The sequence below is a fragment of the Hypanus sabinus genome, chromosome 23, assembly GCF_030144855.1.
Source record: "Hypanus sabinus isolate sHypSab1 chromosome 23, sHypSab1.hap1, whole genome shotgun sequence".
Taxonomy (NCBI): Eukaryota; Metazoa; Chordata; class Chondrichthyes; order Myliobatiformes; family Dasyatidae; genus Hypanus; species Hypanus sabinus.
In genome coordinates, this window is record NC_082728.1 from 11,585,610 (window position 1) to 11,603,861 (window position 18,252).

An 18,252-nucleotide genomic window follows, 5' to 3' on the forward strand; every position below is an offset into this window, starting at 1 on the left:
CTCGAAATGGATGGACTATAGGAGCGCAAGACCACAAACATGGTACAGGAGGCCACTGAGGTTTATGTGATTTTGTTTAAAAAGAGCCCATCCATTGCAAATTATGACAAGAAGCTACGTAATAAAAGACCATTAGTTCAAAGGGCTAAGTACTATCAATGCTTCTGTGAAATGGGAGAGTTTGTTATGAATATTTCCACCAGTTTTTACATTTATTAAAAGAATACACCAGCTTCACATTGGCAGCTGATAAAAGCATGCATTAGAATGTGAACAACTCCTTAATGTGATATTTGATAGCTCGCCTGCCAGGAGAACTGGAATAAGCCACTGTTGAAGCATGCACCTCATCCAATTTACTTGTATCCAGTTGAACTGTGCCGAGGCTTGTTGTCACCATGTGGAGATTGTAATGACTGGCTACAGGAATAAAGTTAACTGTTGAAAGTGAAAGGATTTAATTAAATGCACTGTGATGCCAAAAATAACACTGGGCTTGGGGCACAGAAGAAACATATTGTACATCATGTGGAATTCAACCCAAGTTGCTGTCATTCTAATTTATTTTTATCTTCCTGGTTGAAGTTAGCAAACCTTAATCAAGTTCAAGTTTAAGTTCAAGTTTGTCATCTGACTGTACAACCAAGGAAACAATGTTCTTCCGGACCACAATCCCCCACAATACAAATATCACCCACAAAAGAAATAATATATTTATTTATTTATTGAGAACAACCTTTCTAGTCCTTCGATCTGTGTTGCCCAGCAATTCCCCAATTTAATAGCATAATCACAGGACAATTTACAATGACCAATTAACATACCAACAGTATGTCTTTTAGACTATGAGATGAAACCCAGGAGCTCATGGGGAGAATGTATAATTCCCTTACAGGCCAATTACAATAACCAATTAACCTACCAATCAGTATGTCTTTGGACTGCGGGGGAAGCTGGAGTACTTGGGGGAAAGCTATGCGGTCACGGGCGAGATTGTACAAACTCCTTACAGGCAGTGGCAGGAATTGAACCCGGGTTGCCTGTACCGTAAAGCGTTGTGCTAACCACTGCGCCACAGAGCGTTACCACATATAAGTCGATAAAGTATTCAAAATGCATGTGAATTACACAGCACAGGTAAACAATGATGTGACTTACTTTGTGAGCTTCAAATGAGATTGCCTCTGTTCATTTCAACAGATTTATTTGGAGTTAGTTCATCATCGAATTCTATTCTTAGAATAAATATCAGACGTGTAGACTGTTTCCAACCCCGAATAAGTTAATGGCATTAACAGCCTGCATTCTAGTAGCAACCCTTAATGTTATGCAATGTCCCAGGACAAATCTTGACTCCAAGTCACTTAATGACTTGACCGGCAAATTTCCATTCCTCTCTCTGTTTTGACTTCTGTACACCAGGGAGACTCTCTCCTCCCCTCCAGAGTTCTTGGCAGCTCAGTAATTGTGCAATGGAAACTCAGTAAGATTGCAAATGGTTGCTAACCTAACCATCACTTTCAAGTTAAGCTATCTCGCGTTGGCATCCAGAGCATTATTACAAAAAAAAGTCAATGGCACATGCAGGATCAGATGTTCAGAAGCAATATAGCACTTGAAGACTTGATTCATGTGGGATAGTTTTGGCAAGATACCTGTCTATGAGACCATTAGACATAGGAGCAAAATTAGGCTATTCAGCCCATCGTTTGCTCTGCCATTCCATCAAGGCCTTCTCCCCATAACTTCTCCCCCTTACTAATCAAGAACCTATCAACCTCCACTTTAAATATGTCTAATGACTTGGCCTCCACAGCTGTCCATAGCAATAAATTCCACAGATTCACCACCCTCTAGCTAAAGAAATTCCTCCTCAATTCTGTTCTAAATGGATGCCTCTCTATTCTGAGGCTGTGCCCTCTGGTCCTAGACCAGGCATGGGCAAACTACGGCCCGCGGGCCATATGCAGCCCGTTAAGCTTTTTAATCCAGCCCGCAGAACTTGATGAAATTATATTAATAAACCTTGTTAACGTTTTTTCCCCGCAATTCTGGCGTCTTCCCAATAGATGACGCACTCTATATACATTGACCTTTGTTAAGGTGCAGTGTATTACTCCACATTCGCGCTTTACTTTGTGACCTTGTGGCGACCCATTTCCTGGCACATCCGAACCGGCTCACAATTAGCCAGCGTTCCGGCTAAGAGAGATAGCCTGTGGGGATTTGCGAGCACAGAGCTCCGCATATTGGCGTGCTCTCACTGTTCTGTCATTGTGCGGGTCGTCGTTGAGTTTTGGCACAGGGGACAATTGAATAAGAAGGAGCAGGACAAGTAGACCTGCATCTCCTACCGTTTTTGAAATAAAGACAGTCAGGAGGAGAGTGATGATGATAATATCTTGAAGGATAACAGAATTTTCAGTGCTTTAAAATAATAACTGTTACTATTAAAAAAAGCTGTATTTTATTCATTTAATTTTCAGTGTTTTAAAAGACATTTCAATAAATAGCTAAATACCATGGGACTTCAAAGACAGATATTTTGTTGTAATGCATTTGTTCATTTTCAATTGAAATTAAAGCACATGTTTTCTACATATCCCATGATATTTTATTTTCTCTTAAGAGGTGTATTACCAAAACACTCCGTCCATCTGCTCCTGGTCCGGCCCCCCTGTCAAGTTTTAGAACCCTTTGTGGCCCTCAAGTCAAAAAGTTTGCCCACCCCTGTCCTAGACTCTCCCACCATTGGAAACGTCCCCTCCATATCTATTTTATTTGGGGTTTTCAATATTCGATAGGTTTCAATGAGATTCCCCTCATTCTTCTGAACTACAGTGAGTAGAGGCCCAGAGCCATCAAATACTCCTCATATTAACCCTTTCATTCCCAGGATCATTCTCATTAACCTCCTCTGGACCACCTCCAATGCCAGTACATCCTTTCTTAGAGAAAGAACCCTAAGCTACTTGCAAAACGCCAAGTTTGGTGTGACCAATGCCTAATAACTCCTTAGGAGGAGATAGGTACGGGTCAGTTCCTATGAAAGGATGTACTTGGATGAACATTCCTGATAAAGTTTCAGGACCCAAGATGTTGACTGTTCATTTCCCTCCATAAATGCTGCCTGACTTGCTGAGTTCTGCCAGCGTTCTAAGTATGTTGCTCAAGAATTTTCAGCATTTGCAGAATATCTTGTTTTTATGTGTGAATTAGAATAGCTTTCCTCTTCTGCTACAGCCCTTTGTGTTTTATATCAGTTATTACATTGGCTTGGGACAGAGTCGCGTTTCTCATCCAAGACCCAGGTAAAAAGGTGGACTTTGGAGAAAAGTGACTCACCTCTTGAGTTTATCTTTCCATGGTTTGTCACCTGATCTGAATTCCCTGATTAGATTGCTGCTTTGGACTCTCTCCCAAGGATCCATTATTCCACTTTTGATGTATCAATTCTTTGCTTGTGTATAAAGCTTTGATGATGCCACCCGCAGGGTGGATGAGCAACACTCGATATATTCCATCTGGGTAGCCTCCAACCTGATGGCATGTATATCCATTTCTCCTTCCAGTAATAATTTTCCCCCCCTCTTCTTCCCCTCTTCTGTTCTCACCTGACTATTACCTTCCCTGGGTCATCTCCTTCTTCCCACTCTCCTCTCCTATCAGGTTCCTTCTTCTCCAGCCCTTTACCTTTCCCACCTATCATCTCCTTGGTATCCTCCAACCCCTCCTCTCACCTTTTTATTCTGGCGCCTTCGCCCTTACTTTCCAGTCCTAACGAAGGGCCTCAGGCCAAAACATCTATTCTATTCATTTCCATAGATGCTGCCTGACTCGCTGAGTTGCTCCAGCATTTTGTGTGTGTTGCTTTGTATAAGGCATCATTTAACTTGTTCATTTAATATTTAAAGCTTACTTGATGTTTTGTGAATTGTTTATGTGGTTAATGAATATTAATGGTGTATTTCACTAGTCTGTCCAAATTCCAATATTTTTGTTTAGTGAGGCATTACAGTTTTAGTCTTGTATTAGTTCTCCTGGTGTGAAAATTGCAAAGCAATTTTGCTTCCATTCGATAAACTTTCCCGAGCTCTCTTTTAGTAATTGGTTGTTGAACTTTTAGACAAACTCTGTAACTCCAGTTGTCCTAATCAGTCTACTATTTACATTCATCTTCTGATCCAGGCACCTTTTTATGCATTTCAAATTGGTGAAAATAGACTCCATTCAAAGTAAGCTCCCTGAAATGCACGTTAACCCAGTGGTTTCACTGGCTGCTGCCAGCTGCCAACTGTTTCCCAAAGAAGTGCTGAATGTGGTGCCCTTTGCCCAGACAATGGCGAATCTTTGGAGATTTCTATCGGAGAGGGTTCTCAAGAATATTTAAGGAGGAGATTGATGGACTTTAGGTTTTGAGGGAATCTAGAGTTAGTACAGGAAGTGGTGCAGAGGATGGTGGTCAGGAACAATGGGCTGAATGGTCTACTGCTGTACTTTTTATGTTTAATGTTAATGCATCCATTTGGGGACATGGATAAGTGCAAAAGAGTTATCACGTTATGTGGCATAGCATTTGGCCATTCAGCCCATCTCATTCTCACTGAGCTGTGGGCACCCATCACATTAATCCCATCTTCCAGGACCTGGAAGTGTTCTTGTGAGTGACAGAAGAATAGAAGCTGTCCTCAAGCCTGGTGTATGTGCTTTCAGGCTTTTGTATCTTTTGCCTGATGGGAGAGGTGAAAAGAAAGAATGTGTGGAGCGAGTGAGGTTTTTGATTAATAAGTTTGTGGATATGGGGATGAGTTGCTACAACCTATTAGATATGCTTAAAGAGCTGTGGGATAGGAACTGTCTAGATTAGCATGAAAGGCTTCCCAAGTTCCCACATTCCAAAGATGTATGGTTGGTAGGTTAATTGATCACATGGGTAGAATTTGGTGGCAGGGGCTTGTTGACTAGATGGGCCTGTTACTGTATCCCGAAATAAAACACATCTCTTGCTTTCTTCCTTTAGATGGGAAAGTTATAATTTTCTCTGTCTCCTTCTCTCAATGAGAAGATGTAAACAATCTTCCTCCACCATTTTTTCTCTCTGTCAGTCGGTCAGTCTTTTTTCCTTCTCTCTGTTAGTCTCTGCCGCACCTCTCTATCTCCTTTTTTCTCTTTCACTGTCTTTTTCCTCTGTCTGCCCCCTCACTTTCACTGTCTTGCTCCCTCCCTTTCTCCTCTCTGTCTGTCTGCCCCTCCCCCTCACTTTCCCTGTCTTGTTCTCTCTGTCTCTTTCTCCCCGTCTGTCTTTCACTCACTCTTTCATGCTTTCCACTAAATGTTCTCCCTTCCCACTCAGGCTCCCCTTTCTATCTCAATCATTCATCTTGAAATCGTTGCTTGATATACTGTAACCTCTTACCATTTCACATATTATTGAAATGACATTTCTTTATCTCTGGAAAATCATCCTTGATTTGCGGGGATGAATTTCTATTAAGCAGGTTGCACAACCCATTAAATTCCACTGCCACTGCACGCATTAGCCAGTCAACTGAGAATCTCATCTATCTTTTTCCTCCAACTTCGGGCTCCAAATAGCCAGAGCCTCTGTTTAGCTTTTTACTGATTTTTGTGTGCTTGTTGTGTTAAGTTTTCAGATGTCATTTTGTTTTTGATGTGTTATAAGTTGAATTTCTGTTCTGAAATAAGAATAAAGCTTACACTGCAGTGGTTGTGATCGTGAGGAAAGCAGTGTATCTGGATTTTAATTCTGTCACTGATGGTAACGTTGGGGTTTGTGTGAACTGCAGCAATATATTTTTTTTCTGGAATACATTCAATGAATTGAGGAGTTAATTAACATGGATCTGGCAGGGCAGAGTTTATTTGCTGTGCCTACAGAGGTTTGGTTTATTCGTTTACAAAGTTATTAATTTTATTGAGATGCAGCGGGGAATAGGCCCTTATGGCCCTTTGAGTCCCGTTGCCCAGCAATCCCCCGATTTAACCCTAGCCTAATCACAGAGCAATTTGCAATGACTGTGTACCCTGCCAACTGGTATGTCTTCGGACTGTGGGAGGAAACCGGAGCAGCCAGAGGAAACACACGTGTTCACAGGGGTGAACGTCCAAACTCCTCACAGACAACGGCAGGAATTGAACCCGGGTCGTTGATACAGTCAAGCACCGTGCCAACCACTATGCTTACAGACAATGGCGGGAATTGAACCTGGGTCCGCTGGTATTGTAAAGGGCGGTGCACATTCCAGAGGGGGAGTAGGTTAATTGTTTCAAGGTCACATGGGTGTAATTGGATAACACGGTATCATTGGGCCCAGAGGACCTGCTGCTATGCTGAATTTCTAAATGCTGGAAATCTGAAATAAAACCAGGAAATGCTGGAGACACCATGCTGCAGTTTTACAAAACTTGGTTAGAGTGCACTTAGAAAGGGCTCATTTCTGCATTGAGGGCTTATATAATTCTATTACTACTCAGCGAGTCAGGTGGCATCTATGGAGTGCAGCAGCAGTAGTAGCACGATCACTCGTGTCAAGTACGATGTGCTCCTGAGGGGCTGTCTATTGTGGGTCCTCAGGGCTGTAGAGGCTGATCTAGGATCCACGTATTCTGGTGCCATGTGGGCAAGAGTATGTGGTGGCTGTGGCTAGTGGCCGTGTCTCTTGGTTTTTCAGTCTCTCCTTTCACAGCTGCCACTTTTACTGTTTGGCACAGCTTCCTCTTGAACAAAATTCCTCCAGGTGTATCTATTAGCGTGGCGGGGTGGAGATGCATCTCTAGCGCAGGAGGTGCAAGGCGCCCCTTCCCTCCGCTAGCCTGCAGGTCACCCTTGGGCAAGTTGCAGCTACTGAGACCACCCTGATCAGGATCACGTGAAGCCACAGGAGCAGGTGTGGGCGGTCGTATGAGTAGCTGGTGCGTATCACAAGCCCTGGTTATGCGACCACTGACGCCAGGCAGACAATCTCTGAAGAGTATTGATAATGGCTGGTGGTCACCCCTCTTGTAAAGACACTTCCCAGAAGAAGGCAAAGGCAAACCACTTCTGCAGAAAAAAATTGCCAAGAGCAATCATGGACAAAGACCGTGATCACCCACGTCATATGGCATGGCACATAATGATGATGTAACTATTGAATGCAATGTCCTCCTGGTTTTTAACTGTAATGTTGAGTAGGCAAACAGACAATGTTTCAGACTGAAGAAACATCATCAGAATGGAGAGAAAGCAACTTAATCTAGATCATAGACAGGTATGGGTGTGGTGAGTTATTGTGCCACAAAGGGGTGACATAATGTTGTAATAAAGGATACCTTTATTCGATATCCTTGCTATGTGTAATATGTTGCTAATGTTATATAGTTTGGTCAATGGGACTTACCTAGCAGGACAGCATTATTTGGAGTGGCAGAGTAACGTAGTGGTTTGCACAATGCTTTACAGTCAACCCTGGTTCAGTTTCAAAGGTGCTAGTACGTTCTCCAGTGACCGGGTGGGTTTCCTCTAGGGGTCCCGCTTTCCTCCCACGGTCCGAGGACATACAGGCTGCTAAGTTAATTGGTCATTGTAAATTGTCCCACGATTAGCCTGGGATTAAATCGGGGGATTGCTGGGCAGCATGGCTCGAAGGCCTGGAAGGGCTTATTCCTCTCTGTATCTCAATAGCAAATAAAATTACACAAGTGGTGGAAGCAGAAAGGCCCGAAAGGTGAAAGTGGACAGTCCTGATTCAGACAGAGAGAAGGACGGAATTATCTAAAGTCAGAGAATTCATTGTGGAGTCCTCCTGACCTCCCAGCTATGCCTGAATCAGACACTGCTCTCAGTCCTTCTGTTCGATGGAATGCTGGTCCAGGAACAAGCATGGACTAGATGGGCCAAAGGGCCCATTGTTCTCTGTGATACTATTTCCCTCCCCCTTTTCTTTGCAATTTATAGTAATTTTGTCTTTGTTTTGTGACTGGAAAAACAACAAATTTCATGTCACAACAGTATGGCAGCGTAGTGGTTAGCATAACACTATTACAGCGCTAGCAAACTACGTTCAGTTCCACCACCATCTGTAAAGAGTTTGTCCGTCCCCCCAGGACTGCATGGATTTCCTCTGGGTGCTCTGGTTTCCTCCCACTTTCCAAAGACAAACGGGGTTTGTGGGTTAATTGACCACGTGTGTCGTGACGCACACTCGCAGGACGGGGCCCAAGTGAGGAAGAACTGCAGGCTCTCTCTGTCGCAGGCGTTGCTGGCACCGACTCAACCCGAGCGCGGCGGAAGGCGGCCTCAGACAAGGGAATCGCCGACGACGACTCGGCCCCAGGAGCAGAGGGCGGCAGGTTCCCCATGAAACAAGAACACTAGCAGAGCCTCAGAGGAATGACTGAGTGGCACCACAAGAACAAACTCTCTCCAACACAATGACTCTGCTAAGGCACTAAGTGAGAGTCCTCTTTGAATAATCGTAGAATGCGGGAAAAGCTGTGCCAATCACAATTAACTCGGAAAGCTCAAACCAAAACCACAAGGGCTTAACGACTCTAGTTAAAATAATGATTAGTGAACACTGGCTCTAGAACTCCAGAAGCTCAATGCTCTACGCCAATCCACAGAGGTCCATAGGGCTCATAATAACATGGGTGTAATTGGGTGGGTGTGAGCTCAATGGGCTGGAAGGACTTGTAAAACAATGATAACAAACCTGATTCCAATGAGCTTGAAATATCCATTCAGGAGGCAAGAAAAGCTAATGGCCCTCTTAATCATAGAACAGATCACCTCCAGCAGTTTTGGCTCTAAATTAATTTTATCGTGGGCTTGTATGTGGAATATGCGGGCATTGTGCCATGGTGTGATCTTTCATCTTTGACAAATATGAATGGGTTATTGAGGGTAATGCAGTAATTCTCTTTCATGCAGTTTTCAACAACAGTGGTTTCCAGGAATTCATATTAAGCGAGGACCGGTCACCATTCACGAAAGGAATGATTAACAACGTTCAAATAATGAGATTATTTTCAGAGCTGGCAGAAATAACCAGTTGTGATTAGTGTTTAAACTTCCTAGTTTTTGTAGGTTTGGATGCCTCGGTAACGTAATGGTTAGCTCAATGCTGTTACAGCTTGGTGCGTTCTGGAGTTCAGAGATTAATTCCTCTGCCATCTGTAAGGAGTTTGTATGTTCTCCCTGTGACTGGGTTTCCTCCGAGTTCTCCGGTTTCCTCCCACATTCCAAAGACGTACCATTTAGTAGGGTAACACATGTAAGACACTGGAGGACCTCAGCAGCTTCTGTGGAAAAGAGTAAACAGTGGACGCTTCTTGCTGAGACCCTTCATCGGGATGGGAAAGGAAGGGGAGAAGTCAGGGTCTTGGCCCAAAATGCTGACTCTTTACTCTTTTCCATAGGTAACGCCTGACCTGCTGAGTTCCTCCCATGTACTGTGTGTGTGTTTTGGATTCCCAGCATCTGCAGATTTTCTCCAGTTAGTAGGGTAATTGGTCTTTGTAAATTTTCCTGTGGTTAGGCTGATGTTATATAGGTGGTTGTTGGGCGGTGAGCTCGTTGGGCCAGAAGGTTATGTTCCACATCGTATCTTTAAATAAAAATAAAATGAAGTTCAGGATTTTTAAAGTAGCATTCAACGAAAGTGGGTATTTTTAGTTTTAAGGCAAACTCTTGACAGGCATCAACTCTGCAAAGCACTACTAAATCAAAACTAGGAATAATCACATCGTTCAACAAACACAAAATGCTGGAAGCAGGTCAGGCAGCGTCTCTGGGGGGATCTAAACAGTCGACGTTTCTTAGGAAATCACCCTATCTATACCTAGGCACATGCTTTGTAATGGAATTGTCTTGAAGTTCTGCAGAGACTTTCTGATGATAATTATTGACAATCTGCAGCTCCAAGACCACCCTTGTTCAGAGCTACATTTTTAAATTCAATCTGCAATCTACGTTCAGATCTGAAGACTGGTTGCTGTTGAAATTAGTATTTGCTATATATCATAACTCCAGAATATGTCCTAACAATCCATTCTCACACTAGGAGTCAAGAGACTTTGTAAATAGATTTTATAGCACTGTGTAAAATAATGAGGGATGCACTGCAAACAATTATGAGTGGTCGCTTCTGGAACTGGGAATATGGTTGAGATTGAGGTCACCAACTATTTTTATATATTGTACATTTCCTATTGTAATTGATGTTTCTTTCATGTGTTGCACTGTACTGCTGCCACAAAACAACAACTTTCATGGTATATATCAGTGATACTAAATCTGGTTTTGATTTTGAGCACAAGAGAATCAGATATAGGAAAAGTTTCAGTCCATTTAGCCTGCCAAGTCTACGTAGCCATTCAAATACAGCCAAGTGCAAGGTGTTGCAGTTTGGGAGGACCAACCAGGTCTTACACAGTGAACAGTAGGGCACTGAGAAGTGTGGTAGAACAAAGGGATCTGGCAATACAGGTCCATAATCCCTTGAAAGTGTCATCACAGGTAGATAGGGTCGTAAAGAAAGCATTTGGCAGATTGGCCTTCATAAACCAATGTATTGAGCACAGGAGTTGCAATGTTATGTTTAAGTTGTATAAGATGTTGGTGAGGTCTAGTTTGAAGTATTGCGTGCATTTGTGGTCACCTACCAATAGGAAAGGTGGAAATAAGATTGAAAGAGTGCAGAGAAAATTTTACAAGGATGTTGCTGGGACTTGAGGACCTGAGTTATAGGGAGAGATTGAATTACTTTATTCCCACAGTCTTCTACGCTCTAGGGGAGGTTTGATAGAGGTGTACAAAATTATGAGGGGTATGGATAGGCAGGCTCTTTCACTGAGATTGGGTGAGATTGGGTGAGACTAGAACTAGAGGTCATAGGTTAAGGGTGAAAGGTGAAATGTTTAAATGGGCATGAGGAGGAACTTCCTTCAGAGCGTGGTGAGCACATGGAATGAGCTGCCGGCACAAGTGGTGGATATGGGGTCAATTTCAACAGTTAAGAGAAATTTGAATAGGTACATAGATGAGTGAGGAATGGAGAACTACAGTCATCCAAAGGGTCAGTGTGGACATGGTGAAGGATTACAAATATCTGGAGATACGAATTGACAATAAACTGGACTGGTCAAAGAATACTGAGGCTGTCTACAAGAAGGGTCAGAGCCGTCTCTATTTCCTGAGGAGACTGAGGTCCTTTAACATCTGCTGGAAGATGCTGAGGATGTTCTACGAGGCTGTGGTGGCCAGTGCTATCATGTTTGCTGTTGTGTGCTGGGGCAGCAGGCTGAGGGTAGCAGACACCAACAGAATCAATAAACTCATTCGTAAGGCCAGTGATGTTGTGGGGGTGGAACTGGACTCTCTGACGGTGGTGTCTGAAAAGAGGATGCTGTCCAAGTTGCATGCCATCTTGGACAATGACTCCCATCCACTCCATAATGTACTGGTGTGGCACAGGAGTACATTCAGCCAGAGACTCATTCCACCGAGATGTAACACTGAGTATCAGGAAGTCATTCCTACCTGTGGCCATCAAACTTTACAACTCCTCCTTCGGAGTGTCAGACACCCTGAGCCAATAGGCTGGTCCTGGACTTATTTCCACTTGGCATGATTAACTTATTATTTTTTAATTATTTATGGTTTTATATTGCTATATTTCTTCACTACCTTGGTTGGTGCAGCTGTAACGAAACCCAATTTCCCCTCGGGATCAATAGAGTATGTCTGTCTGTCTGGTGGTGTGGGAAATAATGCTTCTGTTTTTATCTCCTGTGGCTCTGAAAAGATGATATGTCTTGGGTGGCGGGGATCTAAGATAATAGATGTTGCCTTTTTGAGGCAATAATTGGGTAAAAAAAAAGAAAATCCATTGTAATCGGGAGTTTCCAACCTGGGGTCCACAGCACCCTCGATTAATGGTAGGGGTCTATGGAATAAAAGTAATCTGGTAACTGTAGTGGTCCAAGTGGTTATCGTAATGCTATACTGAGATGTGCAGGTTGGTTTAAGAATTTAAATGATTGCTGGGAAGGGAAGTGTGCTTAATTTCATAGCAAACAACAGCAGCAGCCTAGCTATACTGCTCCCATTACTAATGTATAATTCACCAATTCAGTAACACCCGCTGCAGATGTTCCAATCCTATAGCATCCTTGCTATAGTGTGGTGACCAGAACTCTAGCTTTGGACTAAACAGTCTTTGACACACCTCTCAGATAACCTTTCTGTATTCAGTGCTCTGGTCAACAAAGGCAAGAATCTTGTCTGTTTCCCTAACCATCTCATCTTTGTCTTGATACTTTCAGGGATTTATGAATATGTAAATTATATGAATAATAATGAAAATCCCCACACTAATTAACTTATTTCTTCTGTTCCCTTTGCATTCATTACCGGAGCAGGTCACTGGACGTCGGGCCAGCGAGGCGGTGAGTACACTATGATTTTCTCACTAAAGCAAGATTTGCCTGAACAGCGTTAGAAATGGCAGCACTTTATTTTGTATGATGGTGAAAATCTTTATCTTTTATGCACACAAAACGTTTGGAATCTGTTGTTATGTTGAACACCAGAAACTTAATAAGGACCTTGCCATATCTTTATTTGCCTGCCCCTAGTTCCAGAGTAGTTGGTGAAATGATACCTGAACCCATCAAATGTCTTCCTGCTGAGTGTTGGATTCTGATGCTTTTGTGATCCCAAGACTCCTTGGAAGTCAAGAATGAGGCATAAATCTTGTTGCTTACAATTGTTTTATTCAGTGTTACAAGAGCCAAGGAGAGGAAGAACCGTGGTGAGAGGCAAAGAAATGAGAGGGACTAGAATGTAGTAGAGCCTCCTCATGTCAGACTAGAGGTAACAGAAATTCCATTGATAACGGTTAACCAATAAGATAGCCAGTTTCAAGTAATATGACAACCTCACTGAAAGCAAGAAGTACAGAGGTAACTATAAACCATTGGGAGGCTCACTGCGTGTTGGTGATTATATACAAATACAAACAAATGAAACCAAGAAAAGTACAATTCTACCACTCAGTCTAGCACTGGGTCCCAGGAAGTTTGCCTAGTTGTTTGGCATGAGTTTGCAGAGTGTGTCCAGTGTGGGACAGATCATGATCCCAACGCCTGGTTGAAAGTAGCGCTCACATAGAAGGAATGCCATTGAGTTTTGTCTGGCATGCAACCAGTGGTGAGGAATGGTGGCTCTGTCATTACAATGGAACTACTAATTTTCCAACTTTCTGTAGCTTCTTTCAGTCCTGTACAGTGCCCCCCCTCCCACATACCAGACAGTGATACATCCTGTCAAAATGCTCTCTGTGGTACATCTATAAAAGTTTTTGAGTGTCTTAGGTGACAAACCAAATCTCTTTAAACTCCTAATGAAATATAGCCGCTGTCTTGCCTTCTCTATAGCTTCATCGATATGTAGGGACCAGGTTAGATTTTCAGAGACCTTGTCACCCAGGAACTTGAAACTGCTCACTTTTTCCACTTCTGATCCCTCTATGAGAATTGGTTTGTGTTCCCTTGTCTAACACTTTGCAAAGTCTACAATCAGCTCTTACATGTGGCAATCAGAGCTAGTAAAGCTAAGCTATATTTCATAGACTCAGAATAATTTCAGGATGGGAGAGACACTGGCAAATGGAGAGAATGATTTGTTTAGGTAGTCCCTCTAATTGTACTTCAAATTTAGAGATTCTTCACGTTATCCCCAAGTAATCACTGTGCTGATTTTTAACTGGGTAAAACATTTATTGAATAGTTTTCATCTAAACTGCAAACCACAGGTTAATTGCAGATAATCGTCGGTTGAATTCTCAGTCCCTCAAATCCCAGTCAAATTTGTGTAATGAGCTTGGAGTAAATTTAAGATTGACTGGCCTGCTTAGTCTGTGGTCTAACTGGCATTGGTTGTGTGGGGATCACCACAAGGACAATTCGTGTTGCAAATGGGAGTGCTTGAGCAGATGAGAAGCTTTAGATTTTATGCATTTAAAAGCACAGAGTGATTCATTTTGTTTTCCATGACCTTGAGGGCAAGTGAAGAGGAATAAATCTTTGAATTTTATGATGCAATCCTAGGTAGAAGACGGATCTTTATTCTACAACGGGCTGTGCATCCTGTTGCGGTACAGTGGACTGATGGAACCCGTTCTGTTGTCACAGAGAGAACTGGCATGGAAATAAGCCCTTTAGCCCACTCTGCTAACCACTGAGCATTTACCAGCGTTCCCTCTAATTTTTCACAGCTGCACAGATCAATCACTGCTCTGAGCAGGAAATTTTTACACAAGCTGAAAACTGTGTGGCACTTTAAATGCTTCTTTCATAATATGCATATTCTGAATAGTTGGAATGAAATTTGGAAAATTACATACTTTTGACTTGATTGATTGAAGGGTAAAACGAAATACAGTACAACAAACAAATAATTTCAAGTTTCAAAAACTTTTACTCGTCTGTCTTTATTCCACCTGCACTGCAACAAAGGCTATGTGCGTGGGGGCATTTCAGTTACAGTGTGGCCGTGCAGCTTAGAGGGAACTGTGATTTATACCAACCTTGCACTAATCTCTGGAACATGAAACAATATGACCTGGCAAAGGGCAGGCCATTGGGCCCATGATATTTATACAGCACAGCAAAGGGACAGGCCATTGGGCCCACAATATTGTGCTGAACTAGTTAAGCTAGAAATTAAAACTAGCTCTGAACATCTTCTTTGAACTTACCCTTCTCTTCTCCCCTCTCCCACTGGGGGCAAAAGATACAAAAGCCTGAAAGCGCGTACCAGCAGGCTCAAGGACAGTTTCTGTCCCACTGTTGTCAGCCGATGAATGGTGCGCTTGTACATCAAGATGGACTCCTGGCTGCACTATCTACCTTGTTATGATCTTGTATTTGATTTTCTGGCTGTACTGCACTTTTTTGGTAACTTTTACATTCTACTCTGCGTTGTCACTTCTATCAGATTTGCTCCTTTACCTCTTCCACCCATCACCTCCCAGCTTCTCACTTCATCCCCTTTTCTCCACTGACCTGGTTTCACCTATTACCTGCCAGCTGGTACTCCTTCCCCTACCCCCACCACCTTATTCTGGCTTCTTTCCCCTTCCTTTTCAGTCCTGATGAAGGGTTTTGGTGTGAAACGGTTAATTCCTTTCTAAAGATGCTGCCTAACCTGCGGAATTCCTCCAGCATTTTGTGTGAGCTATTCCAGATCGTTATTGTTTTACCTTGTTCTACCTCAAAGCACTGTGTAATGATCTGATCTTTTTGAGCAGTACGCAAGACAAGCTTTTTGTTGTTTTTCGATACATGAGATAATAATAAACCAATACAGGGTGAGTTCCCCTTATCCAAAATGCTTGGGGCCACAAGGGTTTTGGATTTTGGAATATATACAATAAGAGTTTGGAATTGGCATAATTTCTGACTCTGAATTTATGTGCTACTGGTAAGCAGTCTGTTCATCACACACATGTACAGTACTTAACATTAAAAATTATTACATACCGTTAGTATAATAAAGATATAACATGTGCAGGATAACAAAAACAACACAGCTGCATCGGGTGAATACCTGAATCAGCTGTAGAACAACAACGAACAATGCCAGGCTTTCAGTCTCCACCTACGATGCTGTGCTTTGATTAAAAGGTTACAGTGCACCATATTTGTATTCACTGCTCTCTGGGTTTTATGTAAGCTATAAAAACAATCAGCATTGTAGACTTGTTCTGGTGTTAGATTTTCATCAGCAATGATCTTCATAAACTCATCAATGAATTTCTCTTGCTGCTTTGTGATCAGTAGATGCTTTATCTTTAAAACATTTTAAGTCTTTAAAAATGTAATGCCGCACCTTTTCTTAAATTCCTGCAACCTGAAATATTAATAATTTTGTAATATTCACAATTACCATCAATTTTCAGTTTGTTGGATCAAGGTCAAGTCCAACATCAGTTTACCCAATGGGAGCTGTCTGCATTTCATTTGCTCCTCCGCATTTCATTTGCTCCTCTGCAACAGAGGGAAACTGCGGTACAGAAGGCAGAGCTGCTGTCTCACTCTCCAGCAACCTGGGTTCAATCCCCATGCCAGGCATTGTCTGCGTGGGGCTTGCATTCTTCCCCCTGTGACCACATGGGTTTCCTCCCACAACTTGAAATCTTATGTGGGTTGCTAGATTCATCAGTCATCATAAATTGTCCATCATGTATAGCTGAGTGGTAGAACCTGGGTGGGGCAACAGGGAATGTGGGGAGAACAGCCGGCATCTTTTCCCCAGGGAGAAAGTGTTACTAATACTAGAGGGTGTACATTGAAGATGAGATGGGATTGGTATCAGTTAGGCATCCCTTATTTGAAATTCCAAAATCCAGAAACCTCTAACATCCAAAATATTTTTGAGCACTGACATGATATCACACATGGGAAAATCCCACAGTTTACTGAGAAGGTTCCCAGGCGATGCACAGGACTCTGCACACCACCGACAGTTCTGAGAAGTGACCTCATACTTGTAATGAACAGAAGTTAGTGAAAGTAGAAAAACACTGCAGGAAGTGAAAAATGAAATTCTTGATCATGTATTGAAAGGATACATACATCAGAGTCAGAGCAAAAATATGCCTCTTAATAATTTTGTCAGTCGATGCTGATCATAAAACAAGCAAAGATCTATCACAATGAGCTAAAAATTGATGGTAATTGTGAATATTACAGAAATGTGAATATTAGAGGTTGTATAAATTTAAGAAAAGACACGTCATTAAATTTTTAAAGATTTTAATATGTTTTAAATATAAGCGTCTATCAATCATGAAGCAGCAGAGAAATTCATTGATGAATTTGCAAAGATCACCTCTGATGAAAATCTAACACTGGAACAAGTCTATAATGGTGATTTTTCAAAGTGTAAAGTAAATTTATAATGAAAGTACATATATGGCGCCATATACTATCCTGAAATTAATTTCTTGTAGGTATTCACAGATGCAAAGAAATACAATGAAAAATAACACACAAAAACTGACAAGCAACCAATGTTCAAAAAGATAAACTGTGCAAATACAAAATAGATCAAATAAATAAATAACACTGAGAACATGATTTGTAGAGTCCTTGAAAGTGAGTCAATAGATTGTGGAAACATTTCCATTTTGAGGTAAGTGAATTTATCCACTCTGGTTCAGGAGCCTGAGGGTAGAAGGGTAGTAACAGTTCCTGAACCTGGTGGTGTGGGACCAAAAGCTCCTGTACCTCCTTCCCAATGGCAGCAGCAGCAAGAAGGGAGCATGACCTATTTGGTAGGGTCCTTGATGGATGAAGGGAAGAGGTAAATAGAACTGTCAATCCTTGCTTAATGTTGCATTTAGAATCGTCACTTATATTATAAGTTCTATATGAATTTTGTGTCAGTTGATGCTGGCATTTCAGTTTGAAAATTTTTGGTTATGTTGATTTGCTTGTCCTGATGAAAGATTTTGGCAAAACATTGTCTACTTATTCCCCTCCAGAGATTCTGCCTGGCTTGTTGAGTTCCTCCAGCATTTTTGTGTGTGTTACTTTGGATTTCCAGCATCTTCAGAATCTCCTCTGTGTTTGATTGCGTTGGTAGAGCTTGTTGAGTTGAAATAGGAGGACGTTATGTTAAAGTTGTATAAGACTTTGTTAAGACCTCATTTGGAGTATAGTATGCATTTTTAGTCACCCACCTACAGGAAAGTTATCAATAAGATTATAGAGAAAATTTACCAGGATGTAGCTGGATTCTGAGGACCTGAATTATAGGGAAATGTTGAATAGACTAGGACTTCCCCATAGAAGAGTGAGCATCGGGGAGAATTGATAGGTATCCAAATTTTGAGGGTCTAAATAGGGTAAATGTAAGCATGCTTATTCTGCTGAGGTTGGGTGGAACTAGAACTAGAAGTCATGGATTAATGGTGAAAGGGGAACTTCTTCACAGAGGGTGGTAAGAGTGTGGAATGAGCTGGTAGCAGAACTGGTGGATCTGGGTTCTATGACTAAGAGGTGGTTAGATACTGGGTGAGGATGGGAGGTTTATAGTGTTGAGGGACAGAGCGAGAGATGGTAGAGAACTCGATGATGGGGCCCAAAGACTGTTTGGGAAGAATGGTGGCCAGAAATGGAGTAGAAGAAGAGTTGGTGGTCAAGTGCTGGAATATGAGAGACTGATTTAAGGTGCAGAAGTTC

At 42.1% G+C, this 18,252-nt stretch overlaps 1 protein-coding gene across 5 annotated transcripts in view; it reads left to right on the forward strand.

Annotated features, from left to right (window-relative positions):
• Positions 1-18,252, forward strand: part of aatkb (apoptosis-associated tyrosine kinase b) — a 327,637-nt gene that overhangs the window by 39,601 nt on the left and 269,784 nt on the right. For all 5 annotated transcript variants that reach the window (XM_059948385.1, XM_059948388.1, XM_059948386.1 and 2 more), the window contains exon 2: positions 12,424-12,450. In XM_059948385.1, coding sequence (XP_059804368.1) covers positions 12,424-12,450 — 27 coding nt within the window. The remainder of the gene's footprint in view (positions 1-12,423; positions 12,451-18,252) is intronic.